The 12,176-nt window shown below is 36.6% G+C and overlaps 1 protein-coding gene across 1 annotated transcript; it reads left to right on the forward strand.

The window, feature by feature from the left end:
- The first annotated feature begins 1,199 nt into the window (after positions 1-1,199).
- On the forward strand, positions 1,200-11,912 carry LOC145665936 (uncharacterized). The gene is made up of 4 exons (XM_081733043.1): positions 1,200-1,252; positions 1,589-1,805; positions 2,222-2,790; positions 11,822-11,912. Exons 1-4 carry the CDS (start codon positions 1,200-1,202, stop codon positions 11,910-11,912), a joined length of 930 nt encoding a protein of 309 aa, XP_081589169.1.
- The last annotated feature ends 264 nt before the right edge of the window (positions 11,913-12,176 follow it).

The following is a 12,176-nucleotide window of genomic DNA, read 5'->3' on the forward strand; positions in this document are numbered from 1 at the left end:
CTTTATTAAACTGCAACTATGATTCTGTTCCTTGAATTTTGTCAGTTTTAGCAGAAATTTTCCATGGGTTTTGTCTTGCATTCGCAATAATCTGTTTCGTAATTCTAAGAAATTATGTAAGAAGAATAACTATTTCTTTAGGTTTCATCATAAATTTTAGATGTTATTCTACTTTTTCTTCTGGGAAAAATTGCTGGGATATAGTTCTGTTATTAGCAGGGTTGTTTGCATCTACTTTAGTAAATATGAATATTATTTCTTTTTAATTCCTACAGGAAAATGGAAAATTGATTCAGTTGAAAAAAAAAAAAAAAACAGTTTGACATTGAAACTGAAACGAAAACGAACATAAAACGAAGTTTCTTCGGTCTAATATCAAGTCATTTCACAAAAAAAATTTATTCGGTTTTCCAGTATTTCATCTCCAACGTGCTACGACTCATAGTACGTAAAATGTGCCACAGTTCACATCCTTAAGACATGTTTGATGGCCATATATTAAACAAATAGGGCTAATGCAACAGGATGCATAAGGGGGCCCTTAAGAAAGGGTCTTAGTCTCCTACATTAAAATTACTTTTTCGGCATCACCTTATCAGCTGATTTGTCTTCTATACGTGATTCTATACTATATGCCATAATATCATACATACTTCTATTTTCATATTTATATTGTCAATGTAAATAGCAGGAATACAAAATACAAATATCATAATTGAATGTTTTTGTAGAGTTTCAACTCAAATCAAAAGGTCAGATAATCGGGGAGGGAAAGGGATTTATAAGATTTTGTTTCAGTTTGGTACTCTTGAAGGTGATTGGCTACTGTGTTCACCGGTAGCCAATCAGCGTTCAGAACACCTGACGGCTTCGAAAAGTGAAAGTTCTGAGATCGAGACAGTAATCTGTATAAAATTCAATTCAAATTTTTAATCTGTCACTTTATAAGTATCAATAGGAATAGTAAGCAGCACAGAATGGCAGAATTTGTCAGTTCGAAATACGGGAGGAAAGTGCTCGCGTACGAAGGGTTCTTATACCGGATTAATAGACGTAGTAAAGAAAAGACATATTGGAAATGTACACGTGGGTGCAAAGCGACAGTTGTTGTTTTGGGTGACGATGTTTTATCAAAGAGTGGAGTACACTCTCATGAAACAGAAAGGAGCAAAATTGAAGCAAGATGCTTAATAGACAGGATGAAGTGTAAAGTGTCCGAGAATCCTGTAGATGCAGTTCCAAAAGTTTACAGGTAAGACTAAATTTTCTTTTTAAATGAGTAGTTATTTTATTGGTTAGTTCTATCTTCTAGTTAAAAATTAACTACTTTTTTCTTTCGTTTTTTAACATTACGTTAAGAGACACCAAATAGTTGATCTGGGTAAACTGAAGTCAGTTTCTTGAAGGTAGTGGCCTAGTATCTCGCTAGTCGTGTGATACAAGTTCAAGTTAGCAGTACAAATAATCTCAGTTTACAAGTTTTGACTTCAAGCTTATTGCACTAGTCAGATGAATGTATTTTGCAGGTAAATTTTAACGAAACTATTCATGTATTTTTTTTATTTATTTCATTTGTTTCTATCTTCAGAGAAGTGATTGCAAAGGAAGGGATACAAAAAGAGGTTGCAGCCGCTTTGCCAACATTTGAGGGAATTAAACATACCCTGTATAACTGTAGAAGCGCAGAAAGGCCTGAACTTCCCACAACAAGAAATTGTATTAGGTTAGAGGGCAGGTGGAGACAGACATTAACAGGAGAGGAATTTCTCTTAATTGATGATGGTGTTGATTCTGATCGATTATTGGTAACTGAATTTATTATTATTCAATTTTAATTACAATAACTTTCGTAAAGTACTTAATGTTTACAGACATTAATTAATATCATCTAGTTTGAATTTACTTAATAGGATCCTCAAAGTTTAGTTTTGGAGCCAGAGGTGTACTAATACAATTAACTGATTCAAATAAGGGATTTCAATTGTATTATATTCTGGGCACGAGCTTTAGATAACTTTAACATTCAAGTATGCATCCTTAAATTTTTAGCTAGAATTAAGTATGCTGGTCATCACACTTCAAGCTTGCAGCATGTCTGAAAATTCAATATTAAATATATATTTTGTTTGAATTTAATAAGTTTGTTAATATGTTAATTAGCTAATACACTAATAATTATCAATATATTAGGGGAGCTAAATATTAATATTATATTCTGCAGGTCTTTGGGACAACCGGAAATTTACGGAAGCTTTCAACCACAAAGACAGTTTGGATGGATGGTACTTTTAAAGCAGCTCCCCGTATATATCAGCAGCTGTACACCATACATGGGACATATTTGGGGCAGACTTTTCCGTTTCTATTTTGTTTATTGCCTTCTAAGAAAGAGGAAGACTATCGTAGGATGCTGCTTCTCATTAAAGATGCGGCTTCTGCAAATGGTCTTTCCTTTAATCCTACTACAGTGATTATAGACTTTGAAAGAGCGGTAATCAATGCCGTTACTGGTGTTTTTCCGGATGCAGCCATTCGTGGGTGTTTCTTCCATTACACCCAATGTTTATGGAGGAAAGTTCAGTCATTGGGGTTGTCCACTTTTTATGAAGAAGACAAAGAGGTCAGGAAGTGGATAAGACGTGCTGCTGCACTACCACTTGTGCCAGTGGAGCAAGTGGGTGACATGTTCCTGCATCTCCAGGAAAATGCCCCGGAAGTACAAAACGCAGAGAAGTTTCATGACTATTTAGTCGAAACATGGCTGGACGATGCAGACGCCATTTTCACAAAGTAAGTACGATATAGTAGTTACCTTATTTTCTACGCTATTTCACTATCTGTTTTTCGTTTGATTTTTTTTTTTTCAAATATATGTGGTTTTCGTTTGGGAAACGAAATCTACGTTAGCAGTGATTAGTATTTCATATATAGGCCTACTCATTCGGTCATTTTAGTCCTTTATGTTTTTCCATTAGTTTCGTTTGTCATTGTTGTATTGCCTATGTGTTCTACAATTGTGAGCTCAGAAGTGTCTGGATATGAAATGGTGCATAGTGTCTTTAATGGAGTGTGGTAAGCGTAATTATTATTCTCATTCCATAAAAAATCATTTCTGAGATCTGCATGCCAATACGAAATTTTAATCTGCTCATACCAGAGATCTGAAATTAACTCTATACTAGTGTAATGATTACAAAACTGAATACTTATAAATTTACCGTGTTACTAACAACAAACAACAGACGTTATCCTTAACGTTATCTACGACAGACGTTAACATGCAACTTCCAATCGTTGTTGAATGTCTATTGTCAAGCTTTGGTTTGTTTTATGTAATTAATGTTTCTCTCTTTTCCAGAGATATATGGAACCAATATGATAATGTTGAGGGAAGAACAAATAATGTTGTAGAGGGCTGGCACTCTAAATTAAACAGAAAACTGACAAGAGAACATCCAAATATTTTTACATTTGTACAGCTGTTGCAGCAAGAACAGAGTGAGAATGAAGCTTGTATGCTGATGTTGGAGGTAGGAAAAAAGCCGAAGGAACCAAAGCTGAAATATAAGCGAATTGAACAAAAAATAAAATCATTGAAGGCACGTCTGGAATCACATGTAATAGACTTGGTGGCTTACACAGATGCAGTTGCATACTGTTTGCATTTAGAACAGTGATGGTGAGATGTTTTAAATATATTGGCTATATTAACGATATATGGTATTAACATTGACGATATGTAGTATTTACATTGACAATATAAGTATATGTAACATTGCATGTAGTATAGAATCGTGTTAGAAGACAAATTACCTGTTAAGGTAATGCCAAAGAAGAAGCAGTGATGTAAAAGACAAAGGCTCTTTTTTTTCAAAAGGGCCGCCTTATGCATCCTCTTGCATTGTTTGTTTAATGTATGGCCGAACATGTCTTGAGGATGTGAATTGTGGCACTTTTTAGTACTGCAAGCCTTAGTATGCTGGAGATAAACTACTGGAAAACCGATTAAAATTCGGTTGTGAAATGAATTGATATTAGCCCGAAGTAAGTCTGTTTCGTGTTCGTTTCAGATACAATGTCAAACGGGTTACTGGCAACTGAATCAATCAATTCGAGGAAAGAGATATGATGGAGACAAACACTCTTTTTAAAGGCCGCCTTATGCATCCTCTTGCGTTGTTTGTTTAATAGTTGGCCAGACATGTCTTGGGGATGTGAACTGTGGCATTTTTTAGTACTGCAAGTCTTAGCATGCTGGAGGTAAACTACTGGAAACCCAAATAAAATTTTGTTCTGAAATTGCTTGATATTAGATCTTTTTTTTTTTTTTTTTTTTTTTTTTTTTTTTTAATGTTTGTTTCACATACAATGTCTAACATTCTTGCAACTGAGTCAACCAATTTTCCATGTATGATGAAACTTGTAGAGGTGGTGGTTGTTTTTACAGAAGCTTTTAGAAATACTAAAGAAATATTCCCTACAAAAATTCCTCCCTGCACATAATTCCCCGTCTCGAAAGAGTAGGCACAACGGGAAGTAGGCACAACGGGAATTACCGTTCTGCCTAGAGATAAGATAATTAAAAATATTTTCTTTAAAGTGCTGGAGGGTCTGTAGGCAGAACGGGAAGTAGGCACAACGGGAATGAACCTTTAGCGCTTGCGTCTTTGGTTCTTAGTTTAGGTTCGTGGCGAGAGATCATTGAAAATTGGAATGCATTTTGGTGTTACGGATTCCATCTTAAACTTCAAAGTCACGCCTCATGTAGTTTCGATGCTGAAAAGTACAGTAATTTTTTTTACGAATAAATAAACAAATCGCTTCGTTTGTTAATTAGTTTTAAGCGACCTTTAATAAATGATTCTAAATTCGACCCGTTTATATTAGCCCAGTAAAAATAGACCTAAAGGTGGAAATTTGCAATAACAAGCTGAAATTTTCATCATCAATTCTACTATATCTGTATATGAACATAGTAAAAGTCTCATGGAATCCCGCTAGTGGAAACGTAGATATGACGTCATCAATATGGTTGTCAGTCGAACTCGTTTCGTAAAATTTCAAAATATTAGAATATCTATTAGGTGCACCACAAACTAATATGCAGAGTAATCCCTGCCCAACTGCACGGCTTTTCTTCCAAGAGAACTGGATTAAAAATTTATACCACAATTTCGGTATAAATATAAATACAGGGTGATTGTTATAGAACCGGCCCCATAAATTTGCTAATATTTCTGTAGTTTCTGTTTGAAGTTGATGATAACAGTGACAAATTAATCCTTGGGATTTGCAAAGTCAATTGTGTTTAGTCCAATTGGCACGGATCAGCACTTTTGCGATCAAGGGCATGAATCGATAAAGTCTACTTGTCGAAGCCTAGCAACAGTGACAGTCATGGAGCATCGAGTGTTTCTTGTTCACACAATAATCGATTGTCACTACAGAACTGGAATTCGGGAAAGGGGACACTCGTTGCTCCACAATGTACTCCATGGATGCCACGTGCCCACTGTTGCTGTGCTTCGAGAATGAAGAACTTATTGATTCATGAACCTTGACCGCATAAGTAATGCCATTTGTCAAATGAACTGAACTTTATTCGACTTCACGGAGACCAATGACTAAAATGTCAGAATTAGTGATGAGCAAATGCAAGACCAAAATCAAGACCCAGGTGGTCTTGGTCTTGCACTGGAAGCCTTGGTCTTGGTCTTGGTCTTGCACACTCAGTCTTTGTCTTGATCTCAGTCTTGCTTGCAAGAGTCTTGCAAGTCTTGCTTTTAAAATATCTTATGCTTTTCATAGGTAAATTTTACTCTAGATATAAGGGATAATAAATTGTATATACAATGCGCCAATAGTAACAGAAATACAATGTGTGCTTCTAAATGTAATATGGTTCGTGTAATGTGATAATAGTAATGTGATGTTCTAAATGTAATATGATGATAGTGTAATATGATATAGTGATATATTACGTTTCGTAATTTTTTTTTAGCAGATCCAATACTCCACTGGTCAGTGGCGGATCTAGAAGGTAAAAATTGGGGGGGGGGGCAACCAGTACCCAGACTGTGATAGGTATATATATAAACTTTCAAAAGTATATAAATAATAGCTTAAATTATTTTGTCACTAAAAACACTGGGGGACCTAGGCCCATCCGGTCCTGGCCTAGATCCGCCACTGCCACTGGTTCCCAAACTGGGGAGGCTACCCCTGAGACGCATGAAAGAAAATCAAGATGGCACAGATTACTGAAATACCATGAATTGCAAAATTATTTTTACACTCTAAAGGCGTCAGATTTTTTTTTTTTTCTTTTCAACCACGATTAACTAATCTTCGTATTGAACAAACCAAGGGCGTCATTTCAGACTTCGCTTGGGAGAGGGGGCAAGAGCACCACTGACATAAGACTCTCACCATGGGCGCCCGCAGGACTTATTTCAAGAGAGTGCAAGACACACACACACACACACACATATATATATATATATATATCCGCGGATCCTATAGCCCCCCCTGACGCTCAGGTATATACTGGATAAAATGGGCTTCAATCCTGCTCAGTGTTGGGTAAGTTACTTGTAAAAATGTAACGCGTTACAAGTTACTTTACTTTCTCTTAAAATGTAACGCGTTAGTAACGCGTTACTTGCCCCCGAAAAATTAACTGTTACTTTACTTCGAAAGTAACGCGTTACTTTTAGGTCCGAAACTTTAAAAATGTGAAAAAAATTATGACTTCAATTTTCCGTACTACTATTACTACCGCTATTATTATTATTATTATTATTATTATTATTATTATTATTATTATTATTATTATTATTATTATTATTATTATTATTATTATTATTATTAATTATAATAACACTGTATATAAAAAGCAAGGTAGGCGGTTTGTATTTGAATACTAAAAAGATGCTTGATTGCCAACCTCGGTAGTCGTGAAGTCGAGGAGTCAAGGACATTATTCACGAGCTTCTGAATTTGGGTTGAGGGTCTAAAACCCTCAGGTTAAGAATTCGTGCTCGAGCCGAACACTGTTAGAAGTTATAGGGCACTGGCCAAATATCTTCAAAATTGCTCGGCCCGGGTTTAGAATTGTCAACGACTCGAGCAGCTCGGCTCACAGCTCACTCACTATCGACCAGAACCGAGAAGTAAGCCGAGCCAACAGCTCACCCAACCGACTCGGCTAGAGCCCTCGGATCATTGAGCCGAACCGAGCAAATGGCTCATCCCTACCAAGCCGAGGCAGCTCGAGCCATCTTCTCAGTTGAGCCGAGCCGAGCTGAGCTTGTTATAAAACAATCTCTTGTGGTCTCGTTATCGAAACGAGACGAGATGCAAGTAGTGTCCCATCTCGTGAGCATCACTAAAAGTATTCCATATTACTCTTTAGCTTACATTTCTCATGGCTTTCGTTTTCGAGAGTAATCAGGCCATGATTTCAAGACGACTTAAAACGAACGAGCCATTTATCAAACTCGACTGGACTCGAAACTCGACGCAGAAAAACTGAATCGGCCCGGAATTCGAATCGAGGATTTTACCCTTGACTTGACTCGAAACTCGACTTGAATTCCTACCGGGATGCTCCCCACTTCCCGCAACAACTTCGAAGTGCACATGAAATTTATTTTTTGCGCTCGCCACTTGCGTTTTTGATTTTGCAAATTTCTTCTTAGGCTTTACGAAAGTTTCATGTATAGAACTATCATTTCTACTATCGTCTGATAGTACAAAACTACTACTATCAATTACTGACACATCTGTTAAGTCATTGTCACTCATCTTTTTAGAATTCAATCTTGCAATCCAAGATGTTTGTTAAAAGAGATCAACGCACTTGTTTCGAAGCCAAAGAGGATTATTACTGAATGAAAAAGACTTTTTCAATTTCGCATTCTGTTCCTTACTGGACGTTTCTGGCGTTTCGTCAGCAGACTGCCTGAAGCAACTGAAGGATAAAAACAAATCTCTATTTTGTTATATTTATCCCAGGACGAGCCGACAAACTTGACCAGCTCGAAGGTCAAAGGTTTAAGTTTACTCCAAGTGACACACATCTGTAGAATAGTGTCCGATTTTCCGATAAGTAATCCTCATTGCTTAAAAATGCAGGAATGCATCGTAATCCAGCATCAGTGACACGTTTCTTCTAGATTAAAATGACACCTGTGTGACTTGAAAACTAGTAATAACTACAGAAAACGCGAACAACCGATTCAGAAGACTACTGTAACTATATGGTACAAGGGCAGATCGACTCACACGAATTGCATAAACTATGTACTGGGAATACATTCACACCAGCGGCATTTTTACTGAAGCCAAGAAATTAAAGTGAAAGATGTAATGATTTCCCTCCTTCCTTTTTACATTCTATAAAATAATTCAAGTGGTACTGGTACTTGTGCAAGACTCTTGCGCAAGGGTCTTGGTCTTGGTCTCGGTCTTGCATGCAAGACTTGCAAAAACTGCAAGACCAAGAGTCTTGCGCTCATCACTAGTCAGAATCTGCAGCAGAACTTCAAGCAGAAACTACGGAAATTTTAGCAAATTCATTGAGTTGAATATATAACTATCACTCTGAAGATACAAATCCATATTTAATTATGGTAAGATGTATTAAATAATTAGTGTGAGAACAATAAAAACAATGTTTTTATGCGTGTCTAACTTAAAGTCAAGAATCACTTCTCTGTAATCAATGAGCAATTTTTAACCAGTGTCCCTCTGTATATTCAATGCCGCAACAAGCCCGAAAATGTTCACCCGTAGCCTCACAATTCTACTAAATAGCGTACAAGCGATGGTTCAACGATAGAAACTTCTGCTTCCAACCCCAATTCATGTGGTTTTTTGCTGGACAACAAAAGCTTTCTTGAGATTCTCTCTTTCTTCCCACATTTTCATTCCACTAATTACTTCATAATTATTCGTATTCATTAATCACCCATCTTCTTTAGCTTCACAGATAGGTCCTAATCGTGGAACGTAAAACTATACATTTCATTTTAATTTCAATTAGCTCAGCGGGAGATCCAGATTTGGATTCCATTTTAATCAGTAGGTCCCGTCTCATATAGCTTCACTGCTGAAACGAACGTTAAACTCAAAAGCAACTCAACTCAACTCAATTGGAACATATGATATTTGGGATTTTTTTCCTGAATATTCTGATCCTTTTTTTTCTACTAAATGTTAATAAGAAACTATCGATTCTGTTAATTGTAACTGGTATTAGCAATTTAATAGTAATAATAATTAAAATGTTTATGTCATTAGACTTCTGGGTATCATGTTCTGAAAAAGATTAAAAATCGCTACCACACTACCTAATCGTAGTCCTTATATTAATAGCTTAATCTGTTACAGATATTGTTACAACTTTATACAAAATAAATATCGTACTTTCAGATTTAGGCTCACTTACAGAAAGGGTCAAGTTACTCACATTTGAGGATAATTCATTTATTATAGACAGCTATGAATACAGCTGAACTCTGTTAAGTAAGTCAATGTCGGGAGCATGATTACTCAGTGGTAGAGTGCTTACCTCTGGTGCGTAGGGTCCTTGGTTCGATCCCCAGACAAGTACATTTGTGATGGACAACATCGTGTCCGTGGGTTTTCTCGGAGTACTCCCATTTCCTCCCACTTTCTCATTCCACTAATTCTTCCATCATTATTCATTTGCTTTAATCATGGTCTCCCTTAAGCCATAAAGGCATATTCATGGGACTTTAAACTCGAAGATTTCGTTCCAAAGATTTTGCAAGAAAATGTTGTGGATTAAAAAAGTAAGCAGAGCCCAAGTTCTGAATACATTTTCTTGGAGATGTCCTTCATAACAGTCTAGACATTGCTGATGTCTCCCAGGGACAGTTGCCACGTTGCTATATAGAATGTTCAGCGTGAAATAAGTAATCTGGTGACTAATTACATTTTTGAAGCTGTTAGTGTCAAGGAGGCTGTGAGTGAAATCTTGAGCTTTCAAATACAGCCATTAAAAAAATATGTTGAGCAAGATTCGGAGAATTGGAGGAAACACTAAATGTTCTACCGAAGGCTGTTCTCACACGTTCGATATTTTCAGGTGACCGGACGGCATTTCAATACACTCTACCCAAGGGTGCGGATCCTGGGGGGCCGGGGGAGGAGCTGGAAACCCCCAAAACTTATGTGGGCCCCCACATTGTATTTATGAATATACAATATTTGGCATAATTTGAATGCAATTTGTCTTAAAATAAACCCAAAAGAGAAATCATTCGCAATGATGATACTTCGCCGGTTTTGAATGTTCAAGGCACCGGCTGACAGTAAAGCGGCTGAGCGAATGAAAAAATAAAAAATGTCTGAAAATCCTCATATATGCCTTCTGCATCTGGATGGGTCTCCCCAGATTTACAGAGAAATCGGCGCCCTTGACTCTACCCTATACGGATCCAATGTCAAAACACTGACCAATTACTTTTCTTGAAGGCTCAGCCGTTTCTTCCCGATCGCCATTAAATGTTCGATGAAACTCTTGTTGCAAGGATATACGAATTGTTCCACAAAATATTCGTCGGTACACGGATGAACGTCCCATTCTTCACTGGATCCAAGCCTTCAAGGCAACTTGGAACCCAATCACCGCTATTAGCAACCTTTTTGAAAAACCCGCACAACAATATTGCCGTCTGAAAATCATCATCGTTATATTTATTGTCATGAATGACAGATAACGTGCCGCAAACTGAAAAACTGCTGTTTTCAGCTACCTATTCGACTTTTCGTAGCAATTTTGTGATTTAATACCGTCCGTCAATTAACATCTCTTCCACCCCCTCTTTTTCCTACTAATGCACCGTCTAGGACATTCCTTATTTTACAGTTCTTTTTTACTCAATGTCCCAACCAGTTTCTCGTTTTTCTTTTTGGTTAATCTAAACAGTGTTTCTTCCAGACCTGTTTTTTTTTTGGGGGGGGGGCATTTCCTCCTCCGGAGTTCTGAGAGTACCCCCGGAGCAGACCAAAATAATACGTCTATAATATAATAATGAATGGAATAGTATCAGCAATGCCCCCAAGAATACCAAGTTTCCCCCCCTAGGAACATTGTTTCTGAAAGCAACACTGCATCTAAAATTGTGCGTTTTTATTATTATTATTATTATTATTATTATTATTATTTTTTTTTTTTTTTTTTTACTGCTGTTCCTAACACTTTCCCATATATATTTTGTATTCCAGCTAATTTTACCCGTTTTTCAATACACACATTTCGAAAGTCTCTATTTTTTTTTTTCATTATTTTTACCTAATGTACCCCATTAAGTACAATAGACCACATGAAACATTTTATCATTCTCTTTCCTAACTCTTAAAAAAAACAGCTCGGGTTACAGTGGCTCAGTGGTAGAGCTTATCTCTGGTGTGTGGAGTCCCTAGTTCGATCCTTCGGCAAGTAAGGTTGTACAGGAGAACATCGTATCCGTGGATTTTCTCAAGGTACTCCCGTTTCCTTTCACATTCTCATTCCGCCAATTTTTCCATTATCGATAACTTGCCTTAATCATCCGTCTGCCTTAGCCTAATGAGCATAATCGAGGGACGTTAAACTGAAATATTTTAATTTCATTTCATTTTAAAAGCATACAAAACACGTTCTTCTTCATCCTAAGTGCTGCTCTCGTCATTTCTATCCCTGATTTTATTTCACGTTCGCACTTCATGTTATTACTAATACAACTATCCAGTTACCGAAAAACGGTCACCTGTTATATTTTTTCCTCTTTTGCTTCTATATTTTATACAGATCACATCGTTCTATCGACGCTGATCCTGGAAGAACAAGGGAGCCTGGGTCCCCTGAAGTTTGCTTGGGCTTACGTTTTTGTACTCGTTGATGTCTCATTATATGATATCTGACTAATCTAAATGAGTCCCCACAAAGTTATAAAGAAATAGACACCACTACTTCATTCCGAACACCACAGCCTTTTGTCTTAGAAACATTTATGTTTAGGATATACAATATAGATGTATGTTAACAAAATTTAAGAATCATTATATTAATGTGAAAATTAAAAATAATAAACTAAGAAAAGTTATTTGTTTTTAACCTGTGGTAAGTATAAAACAACTTACATTTGGTACATCATAAGGTGTTT

The sequence above is a fragment of the Thermobia domestica genome, chromosome 12, assembly GCF_964235325.1.
Source record: "Thermobia domestica chromosome 12, izTheDome1.hap1.1, whole genome shotgun sequence".
NCBI lineage: Eukaryota > Metazoa > Arthropoda > Insecta > Zygentoma > Lepismatidae > Thermobia > Thermobia domestica.